We start from the raw sequence: 26,611 nt of genomic DNA on the forward strand, positions 1-26,611 counted from the left end.
TATTCTACCAACCTGTATACGTGTACACACACATACATACATACATACATACACGCACACACAGATGCTCTCCTCATGTAACTTAGAAAATCAGTCGACATCAAACTCAAATGAGTGGACGACAGGAGAGAAAAGATGATGCATTGATTACATAAATTAACAAATCCCTACAAAGATGGGTAAAAATTTGTTGTTGGGTCAATCTCAAGGGTAAAAAGAGAGTAAGGTTAAAAAAATTAGACTACATAATCAATCCTGACATCTAGTGGACATTGTATGGAATATAGTAAAGTGTGTAAGTATTGCATGCTGGAAATCTGTCAGTTTCTTTATATAATGTGTAGACCTTTAAGCCCCCTTCCCCCAGGAAGCCCCCCTTATGTAGGTCAAGGCCTACATAATAATTATATAACCACACTTTCATAAGGATATCATTTCAAGGAAAGAAAAAAATATTTATTTAAATAGGTTAGAGTTTTAAATTTAACCTAATTAAAATGGCAAAAATGGGTGCTTTTTATGATCAAATATCCTTATAAATGAACATATCTATGTCTGCATAAGTGGATAGGCTGGAAAATATCCCTATTGAGTAATGGGTTGTAATATAATAAAAGTAGAAGAAGCAGTGCAACATATAAAAACTAATTTTTAAGTCTACACATTAATGATTTTTTTTCCTATTTCAAAATTAAGTTGAATTTTATTTGACCAAAATAATAAACTTCTTATTAACAGAATTAGTTGCAGTATTGATAATGGTTACAGTGGGAGCACGGATTAATTTGATCTAATTTTAACATCAGCACCCAATTAGCTATTCTTGTACAGCCATTACACAGCTGTAAATGTCCCTTTCCATCTACTGCTAAATATATATGATACATTGATTTGTTTATTGGCCTAAACAACGAAATAAACAGGACTTTTGCTTTCTATGTAAATATATATTTAATTTCTTATCCCTTTGTTTGTTTGTACATTACCTCTTTAATTAAAGAAAACACAATGTATATGATCAGGGTGACCGTACCCCACAGCTGTCGTCGCTATAGCTTCACAGGGTGAACATGTTTGTTCCAGTTAGGCCACCATAATTGTTGTTTTCGTGTGAGAGGAAAGATGGCGAACGAACTGGATAGAGTGCGAATCTCAGCTGCGGAACTGCGAGCTGAAGCTTCGAATTCAGTCAACTTTACCGACTGTCTGAAAGGTGAGGGGAAGTGAGTCAGATATTTGGAAGAAAAACATTCGGGGAAAAGTCGATCATTTCAAATAAAGAAGTAAGTAGCTTACCAAGTTGGCTAAAAGTGGCCTGGGGAGGAAGTTTGTAACAAGCTAATGTTGTTGTTAGCTAGCTTGCTAGCTTTCTGGCTGTCTATTCTCCAGTCCCGCGCGGTCTGTTTAAACGCCCCCCTTTCAAACTAAAACCCCTGCCAGATACTTTGTGTGTGAGCATAGTCACATTTTAGGCAATCCAGGTTTAAATGTTATCGCTAATGTTTCTTATATGTATGCTATATAGTATAGATATCTCACAATATTGACTGTGTGTTCTCTGACGTTAAGTCAACGGAAGGTAGGTAGGGAACGGTTACATGCTGCCAGTTTGACATGGGCCTCCAATTGTCGGAATGGCAACACTTAAGTTTCTATCCGATAGGAATGACGGCATGTTTTTATTTTTTATAAATACCGCCTTTCCGACAGTTAATTTTAATAGCCTATTTATTTGGCATTTGGCACAAACTCACAGCCGTTGCGCAAGGCTTTATACAGCCTGTTGATGTCTTAAGGACCGAACTGGTCACACCTGGGAGTAAATGTCTTGTAGAGATTGATTTTATATGTAAGGGGAGCTGAATATATAGCTTTCATCCATAAACCAACGTGGGAAAACCCGAAAACGCATGTGCCAGACGCACAGAGGCATGCGTAAAACACCAATTTTGATCACTTTATGCTGTTTAGTTGCTTTTTTAAAGATAACTTTCGTTTCTTTTGGATTTTTGTGCGTATTAAGGAGCCGTTTTGGTCCATCTATGTAAGGCTTTTTTTTCCCCCTGGATTAAATTTTCGGAAGTTGAAACAAGTGGCATTGAAGTGTGTGATTGCAAACCACCAGGGTCTGCTTCTTCTCCTCCAGCTACCGAGACTTTGTTTTTAATTAGCTTATCTGTAAACATTTGTTAAAACATGTAAAATGCATGATCAGAAAGAAGGGACTCGCCTGTTGATACCGCACATTTCCTAATACGGAAAGCCTCATCGGAATGGTGGGACGTTTGCATGTCGGAATAGCGGGATGTCGGTCTGGTGGGATGTCGGAATAGCGGGATGTCGGAATAGCGGGATGTTGGACTGGCGGGATGTCGGAATGGGTGTTGCCACCCTTAGGAAACTAGATAACGGTTGGTATGGCTGTCATTTGAACTGAACCAGCACGGGTCCTAATTTTACGGCTAGTTTCTTTTAATTTATTATTTTTTTAGCTAAAATAAAAAAAAATAGTATTAGCATCTTCACTGACAAACTCCATTATTGTTCAAATATATAAACAAACGTGACACCTTCACAGGATTAAACAAAGTTGATACAAGGCAGAGACCGATGTAAATGTTTGATAGAACATATAAGTAACACTTATAACTGTTCTGAAAAAACCGACAATTGGCATATTTATTGCAGATAGATGTGGTTGTCAGGATTGGGTATAAAAGGAGCATACACCTAAGATTTAGTCTCTATGCAAGGATTTGGGTCATGATTCACGACTTTGAATTATTGATCATCTAATATATATGAGTTTGAGTATAACAGTTTTTCAGTATTCAGGGTTCATTGCAGCTGCCAAACGTAGGAATGCATCTCTGTTTGCTTGGCACAAACTCATCTTTGTGGGACAGTAAAACAGTGGACTTCTTTTGTGGTCAGATGAGTCCACATTTCAGCTGCTTTTAGGGGGAGGGGAGAAAGAAGTATGGTTCCATGTGTCAAAGACGAGAAAGGACACCCAGGATATTATCAGCAGGCTTTTTCATATGCCATTTCAAGCTGGGACTGATGGACACTCGTTGCGCATCATATCATGTGTGAAAGTACAGAGGTAGAACATGATGTTGAGTTGATCTGCTGCTGACATGACTCAGAGATGGCAAGGGAGTGAACAATAGAGGCAAGACAGTGCTAGCTTGTAGGTGTTCACACACTTAAAGCTGGCATCGTGGAATCTGCCACTCTAACTAACATTGCTGTCATCACCCAACTGATTTTGCAATGCTAGCTTGATCTGTATAAGCATACACTGATGCCGGGCTGTTCCTCCTCTATCTTTAATGTGCGAGGAGAAACAGTGGCGGGTTAACAAGATGTCTTTTTTAGCCTATAAACACAACCCATATGTAAAAAAAAAAAAAAAAAAAAAAAGGGCAAACAAAAGGTGCAAAAGTCTGCATCTGTGATGATATTTGGATGCGTCACTGTCCGTGGCATAGATGGTTTGCACGTGTGATGGTACAGTTGACACATATGCAAACATCATGGTGACTTTTATGGTGGTTTTTAGGGTGGTTCCTGGTTATTTCAGCAGAACAATGCCAGACCTCATTTTGCTTGACTTAAAAGTCCATGGCTTTGTCGAGACAGTGTTTGTGTTAATGAAGGACTTACTTGTTGTCCAGATTTTTCTTCTTCTTTTCTTATTGGAAAAATATCTTGTGCAGCATGAGGAGGAAAATTAAACAACGACAGCCATTAACTGCTGAGCAGCTGTAATCTTGTCTTTATCAAGAATGGATGGATTCTTGTTGCAAAACTGCAGCAATTGGTATCTTTAGTACCCAAATTATTTTAAATTGTAAAGTAAAGGTGCTGTAATGCAAAACAAAAAAAGTAATTATGCCCAGATTTGTTTTGAGGGGGTTGCTAGATACTAGATTAGCTTGTTAGTATTAAAGAGTTAACACTGAAAATCATTTGCTTAGTACTGGTAGGTGCAATCAAAGTTGGACAGAATTACCAAATTAAACATTTTCTGTTGCAGTTAGAAAATTAAACTTTTCTGAAAATACAGTTTGAAAATACATCTGTGTTCAAGGGACTCTTTTTTTCTTTTATTACTGTATTAATTTAGTTGAATAAAATAGAATAGAAAAATACTTTATTTATGCTTTTAATGAATGCTTTATCAACTGTAGAAATTTTATTTTCTACCTTACCGTTGTTGAACTTGTGGGTTATTGTAGCTACTTTTCTTGAGAAGAAACCGCAGCAAGATTACAAACAAGATCATGATGTTGTTAAAAACATTAATGGTTTTTCCCATTTGGCTCTGGAGCTATAAAATTGATCTTTTTCAGCGTGACTCCAGTCCAGAGAATTTGTGGCACCTCTAAAAAGTGTATTATGTGCATCAGCAATAATGTTTGATATGGACAGAAAAAAGTTGACCTTGAGCAAATTACATTGCTAAATGTTACCAAAAAAATAGTTTTAAGTGAAAAATCAACAGCAGCACTGAATGCTTTTCGGGTTATCACTATTCACAAGTGAGTTTGCAGAGTCATCATTCTCTGTATCTTATTTTTTTTTTCCTTTCTACAGAGGGACATCAAGACCATCTCTTACACAAACAGTCCAAGAAGCGTGAAGTAAAACGTCCTGATCTACAGCGTTACCATCCAGCACCTGGACAGGGACGACGTCAAAGGGACAGCGGGGAAGGAGAAATCAGCCAAAACAATTCCCAGGCTGCTGATACACACAAGTGTGATCAGTCATTACAGAGTGAGACAAACCGAGTCACTGACATTGTTTTAGAGCGACAAGGGTGCACAGATGGTGGGTCTGGTATCAAAAAAAGGGATGAAGACAGAATGAGAGGTGACGGCAACAATATCCAGAACTCTAGAGAGGGCAGCCAGTCACAGGTTAAAACAGATGCAAGTGATGAAAAAGGACTTGTTGAAAATGACCGAGAATATCAAGAAGCTGCTGGAGCCACGAAGCCTACAAAGAAAGTCCGCAAACCTGACAGAGAATTTTATCAACCTGGAAGCCGGAGGAATATCCACGGAAAGGACTGTGGAGTTGGAAAAGAACAAGAAAAGCCTTCCTCTAGGAGGCATGAGCAAAACCCTGAGCCAGAATCCCAGTTTAATACAGGGGCAAAGGAAGTGGATGAAAAAAAGCCCATACAGAAGCAAAGAGCAAAAGAGAAAATAAAAAAAGTGCCAGAAATAGTAAAATTAACTGAATGCAATGAGGTAAACAGAATGGAAGGGGACCAAGATTTGGAAAAACCTCCATTACCCATTGATATTTCTGTGAAGAAAGTGACAAACAAAGTTGAAAAACTCAGCATAAAACAGAAGGGTAAAGCAGCGTGTGCAGGTAAAGCTGTTGGAGAGTTAAGCTGGAGGGGATGGGAAATGACTGATAAAGAAAGAAGAGGTCAGGGTACAGAAACCAATGATGAGGAAGAAAAGGAAGAAAAGGCAGAAAAGAATAGAGAGAAGGGAAACTGTCGGAGAAGAGGAGTGGAAAAAGACAAGAATTCAGATTCCAGAAAAGAAGGTAGTGGAGGAAAGACTGAGAAGGAAAAAGACAAGAGAACTGCGGATGGGAAAAAAACAGATAAGATAGGAGAGTTGCACCAAAACAAAAGAAAAGAAAATCGGAGAGAAAACAAAAAAGGAGGTAAAAACAACACCAATTCCAGAGATTCTGAGAAAGATGCGAGGGCAGCAAGAAATTTAGACAAGGCTGCAGAACGAGGCAATCACCACAGATCCAATGCAAATGCCACTATGTCAACCTCAAAACGCTATTCCAAATCTGATATTCGGCACTCACGAAATAGAACTTACAGCAGCAGCTCAGCTAGCAGTGTGACTAGCCAAGATGGTCCTGGACGTGGAGTGGATGTTGAGAGCACAAAGTGGACATGGCTGCACCGTCAGCATAATAAGAAAGAAGGGGTGAAAAACAGCGAAGAGTGCAGGCGCCATTTACAAAGCTGGACAAGTAATGGGGATTCATCATCAGAATCATTGGAGGGAAGTGAAATGAGTGACAGAGCAGAAGATAGACGGAGGAAGAGAAGAGGTGGGGATGAGGAAATAAGTACAGAGAGACAAGAAGAGAGGAGGAAACTAATGTCAAACAAAGGTGGAGGTTCTGGAGTCCTCAGGGTCTCTTTAGAAAAACAATCAAGTACTCGATCACATAGTGGGGATGCACAGCATCACAAGCAAGGCATAGGTCCTCGCAGCAGAGGTGGGGGTATCCTGGTGCTTCCAGCCCGCACAGACATCTCAAATTCACCAGAGTTAGGGCAAAGGCTTCTTTCTGGTGGGACTAGGGGCGGAGCAGCTGGCAGGAGTAGAGGAGGCAGAGGAGGAGGAGTGAGACGACTCTGGGATCCAAATAACCCAGATCAGAAACCTGCTCTTACTGGCACTCAACCCTCACAGCATTCATCTCTCAAACAGCCCGTTTATCTTCAGACTGGGACAGGATATGGACAGCTTCACTTTCTGGACACAGACGACGAGGTAGCAGGCAGTCCTCCAGTCCCACAGGGAGAGCATTTTCAGTCCCAGCAGGCTGTTGCGATGGCCTACTACAAATTCCAGAACTCTGACAATCCCTATTGTTACCCCATTCCAACCAGTAACCTTCCCAGCACCACCACCAGTCAACGCTATCCATATCTGTACAACATGGGGCCCTACCAAATGGCTCACCCAAATGGTATATACCCAAGCCCTGGTGTAGGTCAGTTTCTTGGAAGTTGCAGGGGAGCAAGTTATTCCCAGCCTGGAGTAGGAGGTGGTTTGACATTTGAAGAGGCAGAGCAACAAACCAGAGGGGAGATGGGGAGGCTGTTGAGGGTGGCAGATGCACATGAGCTTCAGCTCAGCAACCTGCTGTCCAGGGATAAAATGAGTGGTGATGGACTGGATCGTATGGCCCAGCTCAGGTGAGAGTTAAGGCGAATGGGAAATGTCGGTGGCATATTTCTGTGTGTGCTTTATTTTTTCCCCTCCTCTGTTTTACCCATTTCGTTTTCAACCTTTTCAGACTGATTCATTAAACATTGTAAACATTTAAAAAAAACATCATCCCACTGTGTCCTCCTGTTTTCCAGAGCGGACCTTTTTGGACTATATGAGCAGGTCATCCTGACAGACATCGAGTTCTCAGACTCTCAGAATGTGGATCAGGCTTTGTGGAAGAATGTGTTTTACCAGGTCATCGAGCGCTTCCGGCAGCTCCTCAAAGACCCTGGCTGTGATAACACCCCTCACATAAGAAACATGCTGCTCACGCTTCTAGATGAGGTAAATTTTGCACTGACCTGAAGAACAATGTAGTTTCAAATAGGGCTGGGTATCAATCAAAATTTTTAAATACCGATACCAATACCTTCATTTCCATACCGGTTCCTGAACAATACTTTTTTCAATACTAATTTTATAATATCAATTCTAAAAAAAATTACATTTGTACAACAGTACAAATCTTCAGTTTTATTTTTCAGCTCAGTATTTAAATTTCCCGGAGGGAACCTCCCAAAAGGATTAATAAAGTCGTCTATTTTTCCAATCCAAGCAGTTTTCTTGCAGAAAAAATTAACAAATAATTTCCAGTGCAAAACAGTTGCAAACAGGTGACAGATTGGTGTTTAAAACTATCCTACATACTGAGGATACTTTTCACTGAGCAGTTTTTCTTCAGAAAAATCAGCATGTCTGCTTTCTGCACATATTAAGTTGCAGCAACATTGAGATTACTGCCGACTTTCGCTGAACGTTAATTTACCTGTTAAAATCCCACACACTGCGCCGTCCTCGGTACTCTTAGATGAAGCGGAGTCCAGTTGTGGAGATTTTGAATTAGGCCGCTCGAGCTCTATAGCTTCCACAGGCTGACTTGAATGCTGAGAAGAGGATGGTTGCGGTCCAACCTTCTTGCAGTCAAACACGGAGCGACATTCTGCTCTTAAATTGATTTTATGGAAGGCCAATTAATTCATTAAATTAGTCGTGTTGCTGGCCTTAGCAGCGATGACTTTTTGGCATATATTGCCTCGCGCACTATTGGCATCAATCTTGGTGAAATGGAGCCACGCTTTAGACCGCTTTAGGTGGCATTGTTTAACTGGTTCGGCGACACACGCCCAACACAGATACACATAAACCCCATCAGTGAGCGTAACCACATTTTCCTGTATGCTGCAAAGTGTAACGTTTATATGGCCAATTGAGGGAAGCATGATCAGTTCTTGGATAATGTGATTAATCTCTGGGTACCGAAACTTGGTACCGACAGACGAGGTATGTTTTGATACTCGGTACTACCGAAGCATTTCGGTTGGTGCCTTTAAAGAACCGAACTTTGGTACCCAGCCCTAGTTTCAAGTCCTGTTTTCAGATACTTTAAATGTCAGGACTTTAATGTCAGCTCTCTTTGGCCTTTGTGAGGTATACAATTGCAGTTTTCTTGATAATTTGCTGAACTAAAACTTCTTATGATTGTACTTTGTCGAATGATATAGAGTATTTACATTTTGCTGATATCAAGGAACTTTTTGTATCCAAAATGGTTTCATAACTTGAATGGTAACAGACTGTAATGCATTGTATTGTATTGTATACATTGTAATACATAAGTTTTGTCTGTGTCATAGGATTTTGAAAGAATACAGTTTGTGTCCATGCACAGACTGAGGATGACTATGCAAATAAATGTGTTGTTTTTTTTCATGGCCTTTCTCTCGCAGGGAGCCCTTTTCTTTGATTCACTGCTCCAGAAGCTTCAGACAGCGTACCAATTTAAGTTAGAAGATTACATGGATGGCATGGCTATCAGGGCTCGTCCACTGCGCAAAACAGTACTGCTTTTATTTTTTGTTTGTGCCTAGATTCAACCTCTGATCAAAGTTGTACTGTCGAACTGCACTGCATGAAGAAATTTAAACTAGGAACAAATAATACATTTGCAGTCAGATCATTTATACAATGTTTAACTCAGTTTGATTGTGTCTGTGTGTTAGTTTGTATAAAGACAATTGACTTGAGCTTTGGCATTTTTCAGGTTAAGTATGCACTTATAAGTGCTCAGCGCTGTATGATTTGTCAGGGGGATATAGCACGGTACCGGGAACAAGCTAGTGACTCTGCCAACTACGGCAAAGCTCGCAGGTAAGCTGTAAATTAGCATTTACCCATTTCAAGCAAGTAGATTTTTATTGAAATTGTATGAACTTACAATGATAACTCTTTGTTCCACGAGTAAGATGTCAGTCCTGTATTTTATGTAACAATTTTATGCCAGTTTATTTTGTTTAAGGGAACTAATTAGGACACAAAAGTCGAATGCCTAACAACTCGTGTAGGTATCTTAATTTAAGACTCTTGCATCTTCAGATACTGTCGTCTTTAATATGTGCTTCCAGAGTTGTTTTCTTTTATCTTTTCCTTTGCTTTGTCATAATTTCATGTCTTCATTTTCTTTTTTAGCTGGTACCTGAAAGCCCAGCAGATTGCACCCAAAAATGGGCGACCTTATAACCAGCTGGCCCTGTTGGCAATTTATACAGTAAGCGACACGTATACATTTATTGATGCTCCAAAAACATCAAATCTGTGTGTTAACTTGAAATAGTGTATATCAATAGTTGTAGAAATGTATGAGAACTGCTTATGAGATTCAGTCTCTTCGATACAAAGTTTTCACATAATGTTCGCGTCTAAACGGTGGACATTTTGTTACTTATGGTGGCTGTGTGTAACTCGTGTGAGAGTTCACACATTAAATAAGAACTGCCAGTTAGATTGCGGTGAACATATTAAGGATGCAGACGGTCATTCATGCCTGCAGCCATAAGCTTATAAGTAAAGATGTACTGATACCAATTTTTTCCCCCCCGATTCCGATGCTTGTGCTGTGGGTATCGGCCAATACTGAGGACCGATACTAGTATGCTACAAAAAAAAATACCATACTCTGCATGACTGTGATATAATTATTGTTGTTATAATTACTGTGGTAAGGCCTGGCTCAGGTTAAACCCTTTAGCCATTTATTTTTAAATAGAACAGTATAAAAAACAGTAGTGTAACAGCAACATAACTAAATAAATCTAGGAATGCATATTTTTTTTAAAAATAAATAAACTGCAGCCACAATATCTTTAAATGAAAAAGTCATTTAAATAGATTCATATAAAAAAAACAGTAGTGCAACAGCAACTTAAATAATAAATCTAGGAATGCTTGTTTTAAAAAAAAAAATAAAACAATTGTGCAGCCACAATATTGAAGAAAATAAAACAAAAGTGCAGCCACAATATTGTAGAATATAAAAGGCATTTGAATAGAACAGTATAAAAAAGTAGTCCAACAGGAACTTGAATAAATACATTCTTTCATAAAAACTTAAAGTGCAACACCAACCTATAAAGTAAACATTCAAAAAAATAAAAACCAAAAGAGCAGCAGCTACATGGTAAACAAGAAATACTTTAACAAGTAGGCTACACATTACAGTTGCGTTTGAGCAATTTAGTATTGCTCATAATTTCAAGAGAAAAGGCAGATTCTTCTTCAAGAAGATGAGCATTTCTGCTCTCTCTCCTCCTAGCCTGTTCCTTCTTGCATCAACAATGTCATATGTCAATGTCACTGTCATAACTGGTACAAGGAGCACAGAGAAACTTTGTAGCAGTGGCAGCCAGGGTGGGAAACCGAATTTGGTTGACTCCCCAGTACTGGAATGGGCTGTCTGATCGTCGGACCGTTTGTTCTGTCAAATATTTCTATATTTGAACCTGTGTGCTTGTGCACGTTCCTCATCATGCATGATTTCCTCAAACAGACCTTTCAAGCTGCTCTTTCTGCTGCTGCTGTATGGCTGTGCTTCCATACATGGGGCTTTTTGGGGGTTGCCTGGTACTGCCTCTGCTCCCTCAAGTGTGGTCCTCCTGCTCAGTAATGCCTCCATCCTCTCCACCCCTCGGGTCAGAGCATCCTTGGCATGCTTGATACTGTCTGCACCTGTGAAGTATCTGAAACAACAAATAAAAAATATTAAATGTCTTAATGTGTAAAATAAGCAAATAAACAACCTCTTCCATAGCAGCTTTTAATGGTAATGTAGTGACCCACAATAAGGAATTTAGGAGAGACATTCACTAGAGGGCTTGTACCTTTAAGAGCAAGGACTTATGGGATATGCCGGTTCCGGATTCTATATAGTTTACATGTTGCCTAGCAACAAGGAGAGTTTCTTACGTTTGTTCTGAGATATATCATTTGTGGAGAGTAAATGGACTCGACTCGACTCGTCTCCTGTCTCATCAATATTATTTACGTCTCCACAGTAACATATTAATGCAATAGTAATCAAATAACTAGAAAATTTCTGAAGAAATTGATGGGCGCCGAGCTGCTGCCCGTCGAGAAAGAGAGGCTGCGCTGTGCTGAGAGAGCTGCTAGTTGCACGTCAAGCATAATATGATCATAATAAAGTCTGAAATATGAGATACTGGTTTGTTATGGTGAAACCTGTCTGTTTTAGACAGCATGAGTGAGGGAAAGCACAGAGAAGGCCTGTTTAAGCCAGAGAGACACAGGGGAGGACAGCTTGCGCCCCCTGAGAACAAACAGCTGTTTGAATGGATTTTTAACTGACAGTAAAAAAAAAAAATTCAGTTTAAAGGAGAGGAGGGCCTGTTTATAATGGAAATGTGTGATTTTGCTCTGAATCTGAGGTGATTTGAGGGAGAAGCATATGTTAAAGTACAAAGAGGGAAAGAAGACATAAATAGTTTCATTTTGAGTTTGAATTTATCCTGGTTTAAGAGAAATTGTGGATATTAGAGAGGTTTGGGCGTGTGATTAATGTGGAGGTGTGAGTGGTTTCCTTAGAACAAACAGCTGTTTCAATGGATTTATAGGTCACAGTAAAAACATTTTTAAAAACTTTTTAATAGGAGAAAGGTCTGCTGAAGACAGTAGAACATTTCTATCAAGGTCCTGTTTAAAATACAGGTTTTATAGCAGTTTGAATATAGCCCTCACTATCAGCTTAAAGGAGAAATAGCGAGCCTGTTTATAATGGAAATGTGTGATTTATCTCTGAATCTGAGGTGATTTGACAGAAAAGCATAAGTTACAGCAAAAAGATTAAATGAAGATATAAAGCTCCAATTTGAGCTAGAATTTATCCAGGTTTAAGAGAAATTGTGGATATTAGAGAGGTTTGAGCATGTAATTAATGTGGTGGTGTGAGTGGTTTCCTGAGAACAAACAGCTGTTTGAATGGATTTATAAGTGACAGTAAAAAAAAAAAAAAATTAACTTTTCAAGAGAGAAAGGTCTGCTGAAGACAGTTATGTAATTTATATCAAGGTCCTATGTATAATACAGGTTTTATAGCTGTTTGAATACAGCCTTCACTATCAGCTTCAAGGAGAGAAGGAGGGCTTGTTTATAATGGAAATGTGTGATTTCTCCCTGAATCTGAAGTGATTTGAGAGAAAAAGAATAAGTTAAACCACAAAGATTGTAAGAAGACATAAATAGCTCCATTTTGAGCTAGAAATTATCCAGGTTTTAGAGAAATTGTTGATGTTAGAGAGTTTTGGGCCTGATATTAGTGTGGAGGCTGAGTGGTTTCTGTGGATTTGCCTGTATTTCTAATGGAGAGGGACTGTGCTGTTTCTCAGGTCATTTTCTCAAAAACCATTTTAGTAATGAGAGAAAAAAATACAAGCACACCTCTACAGACCCAGACACACGTTTTGAGAGATGATGTGTATGGGTTCTGTGAAAACTGTGAGAGGAGTAGCGCGCCGACTGTTGTGACACATGATGGAACTTTCAGTTGATGTGTTGAGAATATTGGGAACATGGGAGTGAGTGCGCGCTGTCACGCGCATTTGTCTCGTCAGTGGCTGGCATGAACCTGTTATCACACATATGGCCCGGCTGATGTGTTCAGAATAATGGGAACATGGGAGTGAGTGTGCGCTATTGCGAGCATTTGTCTCGTCAGCGGCTGTCATGAACCTGTTATCACACATATGGCCCGGCTCATGTGTTCAGAATAATGGGAACATGTGAGTGAGTGTGCGCTATCGCGAGCATTTGTCTCCTGAGCAGCTGGCATGAACCTGTTATAACAGTTTAACCATGTTGGCTGCCCTGCTGCTGCCCGCTGAGAGACAGAGGCTGTCATGTTATATTGTATTAGGAGCACACATAAAACAGGCTGGCATAAAGCTGTTACAACAGGCCAGCCATGTTGACTCTGCCCTCATCAGCCATCTTGGCTCTGGCCTCATCAGCTGTACTAGAACAGGGCAGCCATCTTGAGTGTGGTCATCATTAGTTGCTATGGGCAACAGCTGTGCCTGCCAACTGTCAAATCTGCACCTCACTTTGTCCCCTTAAAATCATGGGGTTTTTGAAGCACAAGTCTGGAACAAACGGTCGCTGTTTGAAAAGTAGAAGTCGTGTCCGAATAATTCTTTGACCATGAGCGCCAGAATGGATGGGGGAAGCCAGCGGTGTAATTTTTATTCTTCTCCTGTGTGTGGCTCCTTTTTTATGGCAGTTTTAAAATGAGTTTTCAGACTGATTTCATGGCTCGGCCGTTTTATAATGGGATGGAATGTTCCCTCTCTGCGCTCAGAGGTGATTTGTGAGAAATCTGTGAGGCCGAGCTCAATGAGAGTAGCATTGAGTGAAAGAGGACTTAAATACCTACGTTTTGGTGTAAAATCTGTCCAGATCAGGCAGATATTTTGGACGTGAGATATTTTGTTTGAAAATTTGTTTTTTTTTTTAAGAATTTTAGAGTGGATGTTAGGGTGTAGGCGGCATGAGAGGAGCTCCTCTGGCTACCTAAAACGTAAACTGCCGTTTTGTAAAAGCTGTATAAGCTATCAACGAGCCCTTTACCACAGTTAAAGTTGAGTCTTTCCTGTCACATACAAACTTTGAATGATGTCTGTGATGCCGTATGGCTGAGTTAGGAGGCCTCGTTAAGGCCTTCTCAATGCATTTTCCCATTGACAATTTTCCCGTTTTTTCCCAATTTTCCGGAATTCCTTTCGAGTAATGAGAGAGAAAAATACAAGCACACTTCTCCTGGTTAGCGCGCACGCAACGATGTGTTTTTTATTCTGATCGGACCATCGCTGCGGGAGGAGTAGCGCGCCGAAATACAGGGTGGAAGCGGGAGAATAATAAGTATGAGCAATAGTGATATGTTTGCCTTGCCTTTGGCATTGGCACCCGTAATAATCCAATATGTAGCTATCCAAAACACCATTTTAAAAAATTGTTTATAATATAGACATTTATTAAAATATGTGACAACATCCCTGTCTTTGAATTGTGGGTCTAAAAGAGGGGCAACTGCATACAAGGGCTCATTCTCAATGGTCTTGAATCTTTTCTGGATAGCCTCAGGAAGGTTTTTTTTTTTTCATGTTTTTTATACCCATGTTCTCCCGAGCAAGCAGGCGTTTCAACACTGTGACCGAAGGGATGGCTTAAGCTGCAGATGAGGTGGAGGAGCTCCTCTGTCTGGTCAGTTCTTCAAATGGTGTCAGAACAGTGATTATTTTCTCCAGTAAAGCCCACTGGTTAGCTGTAAGGGTCACTGGCAGGTTTTTGTCAGCTCCATATGCTGAAATTGACAGCTTCTGCTCCAGTAAACTCTCGACCATATAGTAGGTACTGTTCCACCTCTTTGCTACGTCTTGGTGCAGACGTTTGGTGGGCATTTGGAGATCTTTTTGAAGATCCTCTAGGCGTGTAGTAGCCAGTGGCGAGTGTTTGAAATGCGCGACTATCTTCCTACCATTCGCCAGTGCATTACTCACACTTCTCTGTGACAGTAGCCCTTCATGCACCCCCAGCTGGAGAGTGGGGGTGAAGCATCCCAAACTTGGTACATTCATCTCGTCCATGGCTTTCTTCATGTTGCTAGCGTTGTCGTGCAAAACAACATGAATGTTGAACTTGTGGATTTTCGACTGAACTAGCATCCCCTCAATTGCTTCGGCAATTCATTTGCCAGTATGTGACCCTCGGAACTCGTTGGCGTGCAGCACCCCACTTTGAGGGGTAGATGTTGACTCTCTGTCCACCCTGTGTGACATTAAACTTAGCAAAGACATGGGACATTCTCGTCTTTCCTTTTCCCCTTTGATTTAATAAATTAGTCATGCTCTTTAACACGATGCATCTTCAGGTGTTTTATTAAGTTGCTAGAGTTGAAATTAGCAACACTCGTGCCACCACTCAAACATTTTCCTGGTACATGTTGCATGTTGCAGTCCTGCTGGTGGGAGCATCCAGCGTGTAATATTGCCACACCGCTGACATGATCAGTGGGGTATCAAGGACATTTTGACACGAAGATAGTGTGGGGTTGCCATGGCATAGCAAAGTTTAATTCCATATACACAGCCAACACACAGTATGTTTGTGTATTTATGTATTATGCACATTAATTCATGTTCTTCTGTCTTAACTTCTGTCAACTGTGTTAACTATATGTGTAATGATGTTTAAGACGGTTGTAATTGTATAACTGGAGTGACAAACAACTAAAATGTGAGCCTACATGGTAAATTCAAATTATCCAAGCATGACTTACCATCCAGTGCAGAGGGAGCTGACTGTTCTTCATCACTAATATTGTTGAACCTAGACTGCTGGCTTGTCTGGGCCTCACTGCTGGTAGTAGCTGGGGCTGGCTCTAACTGTTTTGTTTTTTTTTGAGGTAAAAGCTGTCTCTGCCTATTTAATTGTCTAAAAATATGTGAACTGTGAAGATGAGCTAATTGATAGAAACAAAAAGTCCTTTATCTCCAAGAGAAAAAAACTTAAATCACAGAGCAAATAAATAAATCACAGTTTGTTCTTGTGTTCTAGAACACAAGTGTGACTGTCACACTATATTTCACACACTGGTTGGTCAAAAATATAACAATAGCTATATTGAACACGCACATCTGCAAAAACACCCTCTGTCCAGAAATGTTTCATATTTAATGGCGGTATCCAAATAACAATTTAAAAAAAAAAAAAAAAAAAAAGCTTAATGCTTGTTAAATGCTTAACTCATACCTGCCAATACTGGGCAATGAAAAAGAGGGAGATTTTCTGTGGTGGCGGTTGAAATACTCGACACGGCCCAACACGGTTTATAAAATTTCACTTTAAATTTAGCTGCTACTTTGTGCAACATAAAATTTTCCATTGACTGATTTTATCTGTTTTTATCCAGCGGTAGGTGACGCTGTCTGTAACTATCCTCCTGATTCACTGGGCCAGCAGCAGCACGCAGATGCAGCATGCATGGCAATTGGCCAAACGCCCGCTGAGCAGAAATCAGCTATCATAGCCTCAATATGACCGTTACTGCTTTAGTGAGAAATGTAAAACTGACCCTAATTCAGCTCATCGGCTGTCATCATTGATCAACAGCATTTCTCTTGTTTCTTGTGTTGACAAACTTGACCAACTACCTATCAGATTTGGGGTGTCCACAGGGTTGGCCAATGAGCTTTCAGGGGTGGTCCGTGTCACCCCAAAGAATCGCCACAGGACATGATAGTGCTAGCTCATTATCTAACATGGTGATCGATTCTTCTTCGGCTCTTTAAAAAAGCAGGCTGCAGATGGCAGCACAGCGGAACTGTTTTAAGAGCGGCAAAGAAGAACTGTGTCAGAGCTAACGGAGCTAATCAGTAAATAGCTTCCTATTTTAATAAATTACGTGGTATCGGATCGGCGCCTGGACTCCAGTACTCACCGATACCGATGACAGCATTTTCGGCTGTATCGGTGACATTTCCGATACTGTTCAGATCGGAATAACTCTACTTATAATGATAGATGGTGGGAAAAAAATATGATGTGCCTCGGGGTTAAATGAGGTATTATTTCCAATTTTTATTTCAAAGTAAGTTGGTTTGCCAAAATCAAAAGTACAGAAAACTTTGAAAAGAAAAAAAAAACAACAAGGCGCAAGGAAAACTAGAAAAAGGAAAATCAGAATAACATTATCGAGATGTAGGAAATCAGGCCTCAGAGTATTCACCGACTCTAAGCCTCAAAAACACACACCAAGTTGCAGTTTGCAAAGAACAGAGGAGCAGATACCCCTCCACAGCAGAGGGTTATGGTGTAGCTACTCAGGATGACTGTACACTCTGAGGATGGGATGGCTGTTGTGCATACTTGTTCAATGGGATTTAATGAGACTCAAAAGGGAACTAAGGCATCAAAAAAGTTCATCATTTCGGCTGTACTTTTGATTTACTTACTTTGATGATTCAAAATGTCTGCCCTGAAAAAGGACTGTGGGGTTTGGTCTGTCTGTTTTTTATGCGTGACAAATTTTTTTCATTAAAGCACGACGCAACCGATAAATATGTCCGTGTTATGATTAAACATTTGTTTACACCCACCATAGTGTGCAAAACCTCCTTCCCTTATTCTTGTCCCGTCTGTTTCACTTACAGAAGCGGAAGTTAGATGCTGTGTATTATTACATGCGGAGTTTGGCAGCTTCTAACCCCATTCTGACAGCAAAGGAAAGTCTGATGAGTCTGTTTGAAGAAGCAAAGCGTAAGGTAAGACACAATATTTGTCATCTGTCTAAAATATCATTAACAATAATAGCATAAATGGTTTTAGCGTAAATGCACAGCTCTAAAAGGGAAGCAAACGTGGAATGTTTTAAAACCGGAATATTATAGGGCTTTCACTGTGGTAATTGCTGCGGTTGCCGCAGGGGAAGTGCTCAGAGTAGAAGAGAACGATGTACATTCAAAATTCACATCTAAAGTCAGTACTACGGCAACCGAAAAGATATCCAGGAAGTAGCTGCTATTTCCAGTTGCCGAGTTGGATGCAGCATGTATCTGTCAAGCTGTACAAGGAAAGTCCTGACATTGCTTTTACTGAAAAGGAGACGAGCAGCAGCTAAGAGGGTGTGGGCTTATTTATCCTTATAGCAAGACAGGAGCTTAGATAGTTTAGGCTCATCCATGGGCTGCAGCTGCCCAGTGACTGTTTCCAGGTCTACTTCAGACTGTTGGACTGTTAACATCCTGTTGGAGAGAGTCACATGCAGAGTCACAAAAAGGAGGACCAACTTTTGGCTGCCATCACTCTAAACCGTGTATGGCAAAATGGCTGAATCCTGTATGTAGCCCATTTAGGATAACATAGAAGAAACAGAAATAGTATGATTTTTTTTTTTTTTTTTTTTTTTTTTTAAAATAATAAAATAAAAATGTTTTAACACAACTGGCTTTGCAATAGAGTTTTACGTGTTATTGTATTAATATTACAAGGCTAACTCACCACTGCTATGTATTGATGTAAAAATCTACACTAATAATTTACTTAATGAATTACTTAAATTTGGAAACTGTTCAGGTAGTTTACAATAAGTGGTTGATTGCATCCATTTTTACGGCACAACAGCTGCTTGTTGCTTACAGACTTTGCTTTCATAGGCAGAGCAGCTTGAGCGAAGAAGAAAACAGGAGCATGAAGGAGGCTCCCGGGGTCCAGCAGTAAGAGGGAGAGGAAGAGGGGAAGAAGGAGTGCGTGTGGAGATTTGGATTCGTTCCAGTGGACAAGCAGCAACCATCTCCTCACAAAGAGGAGGCAGTGAGTCCAGCAGAGACTCTGAACAGGATGGAGAGCTGGGCAGTCTGAGCGCTTCGGATGTAAGAACATTACATCATTTCTCTTTTGCCGAGGGCATGCCTTCTTGCTCTGTATTGGTGGATATATAGTTTAGTTGAAAGGCAGCACAAAGATCAGTAATGTTATTTTTCTCTTTCAACCTTCGTTTTGTTTTTTCTCTACAGCTAAACAAGAGATTCATACTGAGTTTCCTGCATGCACATGGAAAGCTCTTCACTAAAGTGGGGTGAGTGTCGTAGTGATCAACCGATACGGGTTTTTTAAAGCCGATGCCAATACTGATCAGTCTTAACCGAAATTTGTTTGGGGTTTTTTTGCCGATTCTTGAAGCCGATACTGTTTTTTCTCCCTCCATTTACAGTATTAAAATGACACGATGATAACAAAAGTTACACGTCTCAATTTAAACAAAAAAAGAAACATTTATCAACAAAACAAACGAAACATATTAACAGTTGCAAACAATGTAGAACATTTAAATATATAACAATAGAAATAAACTATCTTAACACCTAAATGTTTGTGCACTTTACGTAGCAGCATGAGTCCTTTGTAGTGCAAATGACCTTCCTGAGAAGATTTGTTAACAGTTATACAACAAAAAAAGAAATTAAAAAAAAAAGAAACAATCTGAACCTGAGTGTTTTTTACACTAGGCCATTGTAGTGCAAATGACCTTCCTGAGAAGATTTGTTAACAATACAGTTACAAAAATATATATATATATAGTTTAAGAAATGTGAACAATCTAATGCGCTAATTGATCGGCGAACGCACGCACGTATCTGCCGATAAAAGTAATAAAAAAATTTTTAAAAAACGCAAATATCGGCCCGATATATTGGCCGGCCGATGTATCGGTCGACCTCTAAAGTGATGAGTCGTGTTTTCCAGCTCTTATTTTCATGGACTTGATGTGTTTGAGGGGAAGACAAAATCTTCAAAATGTATTTTCTTCTTGCCTTTTTGTCAGTTATATATTATGAATGAGTGCATCTCCTCTCCATACAGTATGGAATCCTTCCCTGAAGTGGCGAGCCGTGTTCTGCAGGAGTTCAGAACGCTGCTCCAACATGGCCCTTCACTACTTGGCAGTACAAACATGCTGCAGATAATCACCATCAACATGTTTGCCATTCATAATGCCCAAAGCAGAGGTAATGCTGCTCTCACATGAACACACACTGATTATCATCATCTTCAAATTTCAAACTTGTTCATTGTGTTAACACAAAGCAATACAAATGTGCGACCTGGCCAACCTGCTTATTTGATTTCCATTCAGGAGATTAACATGGATTTCATTAGCTACAGAAATCACTGTAAAATGTGACTCAGTTAAAGAGGTCGAGTTGAATTTGTCAGAATGTTTGAACTTGAGAAGGTTCATTGTCCTCTGAAGGGTTGGTGGTGGTTATTTTTTACATCTGACTACATGTTGAAAATGAGCTCATGTGCCGTGATTGCGCTTAAATCACCGAAATACCATTTCTATTTCTCCATCAGGTGAAGAAGGAGAAGTTCGATCTGTGCTACTTGAGCAAAGCACGGCACTGGGCCTCAGCATGTTTGCACTGCTGGTGCAGCACTGCACAGAGCTTCTCAAAGAAACTCCTTCAGGTACGCTTTCGCCAAACTCCACTTCTTATCTTTGGCTGATAACAACCTGATAAACTTTAGCTGTATTAATTGGAGATGCAAGATCGCAGTTGTAATTGTCTGACCTGCCAGTTTGATGTATATTGGACTTTGTTTTAATTAAAAAAGTTTAATGAATGTTTATCCTAAAACATTAACTGTAAACCACTTCACTTTTTTGGAGCTGTGTTATGCAGTGATGTCTGCTATTCCTTTCTTTCAAAACCAGTATCCATGGCAGAAGGAGAAGAAGAGGAGGGTAAAGCGGATGGGCTGGGAGTGGGGGTCAGAGTCTCTGCCTTCCCACAGGGTCTGAGAGAACTATTTCCAAGCATCAAAGTCTGGTCTGACTGGATGTTAGGACACCCAGACCAGTGGAACCCACCACCATGCAGTATAGAGTGAGTATTTCAAGCCCACAATACCAGCTTTTCGTTGATTCATTGCCTCTTAGTAACAATGGAAACAAGCTGTCGACGTGACGTGGCATAAGTTTATGTTGTGAAATCTAGATTATCAGCTACAGAGTCTGCCTACTTCGTATTTATATAGGTTTGGCTGCAAATGCGATGTTAGCCAACTAGTAGACATAGCTGCACTGTCTGCAGTGTGGGGCTGAGCAGATTCTACAGAAGGGGCTTTTTCAGCTTTCTGCTACTGCTGAAAACACTTGAATCATGAGAAAGTGCCAAAAACTTCACACAGAATTTTAATAACCTTTCTCTTTTGAGGTAGTTGCACTTAAAATGTCTCACAATCACCTGGGATTCTTCCTCTATCAAGTTGCAGCCCTGATGTTTGGCAGTGCCTGGCTGACCTGTGTAATGTGCTTGCACGAGTGGATCATGAGGAAGTGCCGCTGTACAAAGTTGATAGTGACGAGGTTGAGGGAGACGAGGAGCTGACAGTGCTTCAGTTGAAGGAGGACAAGCTGCTTGCTGGCTTTGTACCACTGCTGGCTGCGCCACAGGAGCCGTGTTACACAGACAGACACACTGACATGGTGAGTGGAAAGTGTGTCTGGTTTATTTCATTTTTTTTAAAGTTTATTTAATTTTACTGCAACACAGGTGTCCTTGTACATGCTTATGGTCAGGTGGAATTACTGAATATTCTACAGTTATCTTTTTGCCAAGTCCCACATACACCTGCTGCCTGTGTTTATGCGTAAATACACACATCTTCTTTCCACAGGCAATAGCAGCAGATTGTAAGAGAGTGACTGTTCTGAAGTACTTTCTAGAGGCTCTGTGTGGACAGGAAGAGCCTCTGCTGGCCTTCAAGGGTGGCAAATACATCTCTGTGGCAACTTCTCCACCTAACCAATCAGTAGATGCAAGAAGCAGACCGGAATCTCTAATTGACAAAGAGGTGACTTCACTTAGCCTCCTTTGGTCTTTTCATCTCTTTTTGAGAAAAAAATGTATTGTAAAATGCTCATAGTGGCCGAGGCTTTTTTTTTCATAGTAACTGTCACATTGCAGAAAGTGTGTCTTATCCTTATCTGTGTGTGTCTGGCAGACTGATGATGTCATACTCGAGGCAGAATCATCTCTTTCTGCATCAGAAGAAGAGGAGGATTTTGAAGCGATGGAAGACGGTGAGAATGAGGAGAATGACATCAGACAGTTGAAGGCACGTCGCCATGACCTCGCTAACAAACTGGCACAGCAGCAGAAGCGCAGGGACAAAATACAGGTAATCAGACATCATAGGAATAACCTTGCAATAAGTATATTCAAATTAACACAAGAGTTTTTGTATGCCTATGTATGTTATGTCATTTTAGAGAAGAGAAGAGGAATAATGAAAAACTTTTGGGGTGAACGAAAAATCTTAGATGCGGTGTTTGGCTGCTGATGGATGTTTACCAGAGTACTTTGTAGATTTACATCATATGTAAATGTGTTTTTTTAGATGATTCCGAGAGTATTTATGGTTTTCTTCTATCTTAAGATCGTACAGTATTGGTTAATTCAATAGATCAGACATGTACCGGTAAACCATCCTTAAAAAAAAGTTTAACTTCATGCCACTTTGACTGTGTATGTTTACCAGGCTGTGCTGCAGTTTGCTGGCCAGTTGGAACTGGAAGTGAGGCCTCTCTTTTTGGTCCCAGACACCAATGGATTCATTGATCATTTGGGAGGCCTGAAGAAACTCCTTGAATGTGGAACTTACATAATAGTTGTACCACTCATTGGTAAGATGAATAGAAAGATAAGAAGAAAATAACTGAAAGAATAAGAACTTTCAATAAAATTGAACGGTGGTGGACTGATTTGTATTGCATTTTAAAAATTATGATAATGCTCGATATTGCAAAAAAGGTGTCTTACTGTACTCAATGTGTGATTTGTGGTTTCTCTGCCAGTGATTACAGAGTTAGATGGCTTGACTAAAGGCCAGGATAATATGGGTGGAGGAGTGGGGTCCGGAGGGCGCAGCACTGGCAGTCGTGGCAGCTATAATGTTAGTTCGTCTCATGTGCGAGCAGTGCAGGAGAAGGCTCGGTTAGCAGTGGCTTTCCTAGAGAAAGGCTTTGAAGCCAGGGAACCATGCCTCAGAGCCCTTACGAGCCGAGGAAATCGGCTCGAGTCTATTGCCTTCCGCAGTGAAGACACATCTGGACAACAGGTAGGAGCCTCAGTAGTAGTAGTAGTAGTAATTATACATTAACATGAGGCTGTTCCTTTGTCTGAGGAGCAGTTGTTATATGCTGGTGAAGCGTTACTACTTACATCAAGTCTTTGTGCTATTGATCATTCTTATTTGTATTTGTTCTTCTTCAGGGTAACAACGATGATGTGATTTTGTCCTGTTGTCTCCACTACTGCAAAGACAAGGCAAAAGAAGTCATGCCTCATCAGAGAAGTATGTATCATCAACTTTGTTCCTGACCAATACTTGTATCTCTTCTTATTTTTGCAAACACTTTGCATGTATTATTGTTATGTCTTAATTCAGTGCAGTTACATGCAGGCAATCGGATGGGATTAATGGCTAAATTACAATAAGATTGAGTTTTTCAGCTCATGTAACAAACTTAATCCGACAAGAAATTGAATCGGATCGGGTTACTTGCGCTCGAATTAAGACTCCTGGATAACTCGATCCGATTGCACATTTAACATGCCTGGAGACGACAGTGGATAGGATTGAGCGTTCTGTGCATGCTCGAGATTTTTATCGTAGATCGTCACCCGGAAGTCGAAGGAGACGATATTACTGTTGTTGTCTTCGCCATCAGAAAGAAACAAACAACGCGATGGAGATCGCATTTGTGCCATAACCATGCTCATCACAAATGTAGATGGATGTAGCTTCATCTTGCTCTTCGTTCGCCATCTTTCTCGAATGCCTTAGTTTTGTTGTTGGTGGTGGTGACGACGTCAACCAGAAGTGGCTCTATTAGCGATAGTTGAAATGGGTACAGCGCCACTTATCTACTGTGGCAGTGTGTGCCAGTGATTCGATTCATTCACCACCATGTAAGAAAGGATAATTACCCTTGCTCAGATAAGGAGCATAACCCAATTATAGCTAATAATTATAGCTAATAATAATAATCGAGTTAATCTCATCATGTAAAACCCACTGACTGTCTCTGCTTCGTTTACAGATGGGACAGTTAGGCTCCAGAGAGAAGTGGTACTCCTTACAGATGACCGCAATTTGCGCGTTAAAGCTTTGACGCGCAACGTTCCTGTGAGAGACATCCCTGCTTTCCTCAGCTGGGCTAAAGTGGGCTGAATCAGACTAAGCCTGAATCAAAGGAACCCAACTGCTGAAGCCTGCTTGTCACTCAGCCAGTAGAGAAGACACACTAAAGCAGAGGAAGAAGAAGAAGAAGAAAAAGAGGTGATAACTGGGGAGAAGAAATGCTGAAGGAACACAAAGAACCACTTCTGATGAGATGCAAACAAATTAGTGCGGGATGATGTCAATGAGCTTTTCTCCTCTTGTGACGAAGTGCGTGTGTGTGTGCGCAAGTTTGTATGTATTAAGATCAGCGAGCTTCCCCTGATCGAGGCAAGAAGACTTGTTAAGTGTCAGGAAGTTTGGAACATTAAGGAGTAAGGGGGTAAAATTGAGTAATTTGGTCCATAGGCTGTTGTGTTCAAACTCAAACCTCTGTATCTATTTAGTGTGCGCCCTGCAAGCAGCATTACCTTTGAAGCAGATAAGATAGAATTAAAACTAGAGAGGGAGACTGTCTATGGTCATTTAAATGATTAAAGACAGCAGTAATGAATGATGTAAATGGCACTTCGATGCCTCTCTGAGGGCCCAGGCTTTAACCTTTCTGCCTTTACAGCAGAGCCAAGAGAATGGTAGGTAGAGAAAAGCACAGCTGGTAGGTGTGTATCAAGACAGTTTGAAGAGGCTGACCGCAGTCGGGGTTAATTGAGAGCTCTCATGCAAATTCAGCAGCAGGAAGGAACCGCAGGCAGTCTTGGTACTCCTTGCTCTCCCAGGATGAACAAATGCTTAATGCCCATTTGGTATATTGGGCTGTTCCTCCAGCTTGCTGCAAAGAGTAAGCTTTTGTGTTGTAAGAAAAAACATTTTTAAGTCTACAACAAAAGCGCTTATGATCATTTATTTTTGCTGGTTTTAACTTGTTCTTGAGTTCCAGTGTAAAAAGTTTCCTTTCTGTTTTAATTTTGTTTTTAAGAGTTTGATAATAAGCATCTGCAAAGTTTGTCCAAAAACAGCATGAACTATAAATGATCACATTTGCTTTTTCATTTGCTTTTTCTGGGTGCCGTTATATTTGTAAATACTGTCCTCATTTCTTGCTATGAGCAGCGAAGCAGACGGATTCTTTTGCTTGGGCTGTCAGGTTTCCAGTTCCAGGAAGTTATGCTACATTGGTTTAACTTTGATGGACTGTGATTAACACTGGGTAAAAATCTGTGACACAAGAGCTGTGCACATTGTTTGACTAAGCTCTCTAGACAGCTAAAATATTAAGACTGTTTTGTGTTGTCATTGGCAACAACTTTACAGAAACTATTATCAAGTAGCATTGGCAATCATTTCTCTTTTTTCCCCTCTCTCTCTCTTCATCTCAACACACTGTTTTTGTGCTCTTGTTCAGTTTTGGTGTTTTTGTTCAGTTTTAGAACAACAGCTTACCTCTTTGTGTATTTCCTTTATTCTTTAATACTTGTTTTACTCTTCAGACTGTCACTTCGTGTTTCCTCACATGTTAAAGCAGAAATGCATATGGTATCTTATGTGTTGTAAAATTTCCATCAACTTCAAGCCACAACAGCAAATCATGTGGTGTACAAAAACTGAACACGGATGCAATTGTGCTTTTGCTTGCAGTTTATTGTCTGGGGCATTAGATCAGAATATGTCTCGTAGCCCATTTGGGACGATCTAGATGTTTTGAAAATTGTTGTCTCCTGGTTTTTTGCAGCTATTCATCAATTCTTAATAACTATTAATTTGTGTGTGATTTCAGACATTGTTATCCTGCACCTCCTCAGCCAGACTTCTGTCAGCAGCTCTTGTGTGAATCATTAAGAAAGGCGCAATCATTGCTTTATGTTGTGCTTAGTGGCTCTGTCGCAGCTTTAGCGCTGGAGCAAACATTGTGACATAATCGGCTTTTCACGTCATCATCATTAAAAATGTTTCCAAACTCTTGTTTTCGCTTCACTGGTGTTGAAATGAAGCTTGCGAGTGCAAGAACACTCTGATATTTGACCTGTCACTCATGACATCAGCAACACTTCCATTTTATTCAGATCTGCCAGCAACTTATGACGAGAAGTGACGTGCCTCACGCTGGAATCCACACGGAGCAGCATGTGTATACAACTTTATTGAAAACTTTCCATTTTATGAACTATTTCAGAATCGCTGGCAGAGGGGCAAGATCAGTCACTGAATGTTGACTAATTTAGCGCCGTTGACACAATAATTGTAAATAAGGCCATTGATTATTACATGAAACAGCAGGCCACGATATTCATGTTGCACAATCTAAATCCTTGGCACACCAAAACCTTTACATGTATGCCCTCATGTGGTAGTTGAAAGTGACAGATATGAGGGATGCACTCATGGAGTGCTGTGCTGTGTAACTACTTATTTATGTATACATCACTTCTATACAGAGAACATTCTGGTGCATCGACAGAAATAACTTTATTTTATGAAAACATTTCAAATTTGCAGTGACGAAGGCTCATATAATTCCATAAACC

At 40.3% G+C, this 26,611-nt stretch overlaps 1 protein-coding gene across 1 annotated transcript; it reads left to right on the top strand.

Moving 5' to 3' along the window:
* The first annotated feature begins 1,098 nt into the window (after positions 1 to 1,098).
* smg6 (SMG6 nonsense mediated mRNA decay factor) lies at positions 1,099 to 26,248 on the top strand. The gene is made up of 19 exons (XM_072375542.1): positions 1,099 to 1,213; positions 4,603 to 6,982; positions 7,151 to 7,343; positions 8,786 to 8,896; positions 9,100 to 9,206; positions 9,525 to 9,603; positions 17,552 to 17,662; positions 18,554 to 18,769; positions 18,914 to 18,975; positions 19,761 to 19,906; positions 20,256 to 20,369; positions 20,617 to 20,788; positions 21,171 to 21,390; positions 21,582 to 21,758; positions 21,909 to 22,085; positions 22,446 to 22,590; positions 22,762 to 23,024; positions 23,180 to 23,261; positions 24,010 to 26,248. The coding sequence occupies exons 1-19, from the start codon at positions 1,123 to 1,125 to the stop codon at positions 24,138 to 24,140; spliced, it is 4,977 nt and encodes a 1,658-aa protein (XP_072231643.1). The 5' UTR covers positions 1,099 to 1,122; the 3' UTR covers positions 24,141 to 26,248.
* Positions 26,249 to 26,611: the final 363 nt, after the last annotated feature.

The sequence above is a fragment of the Leuresthes tenuis genome, unplaced genomic scaffold (assembly GCF_036924035.1).
Source record: "Leuresthes tenuis unplaced genomic scaffold, fLeuTen1.0.hap1 SCAF_21, whole genome shotgun sequence".
NCBI classification, from domain to species: domain Eukaryota; kingdom Metazoa; phylum Chordata; class Actinopteri; order Atheriniformes; family Atherinopsidae; genus Leuresthes; species Leuresthes tenuis.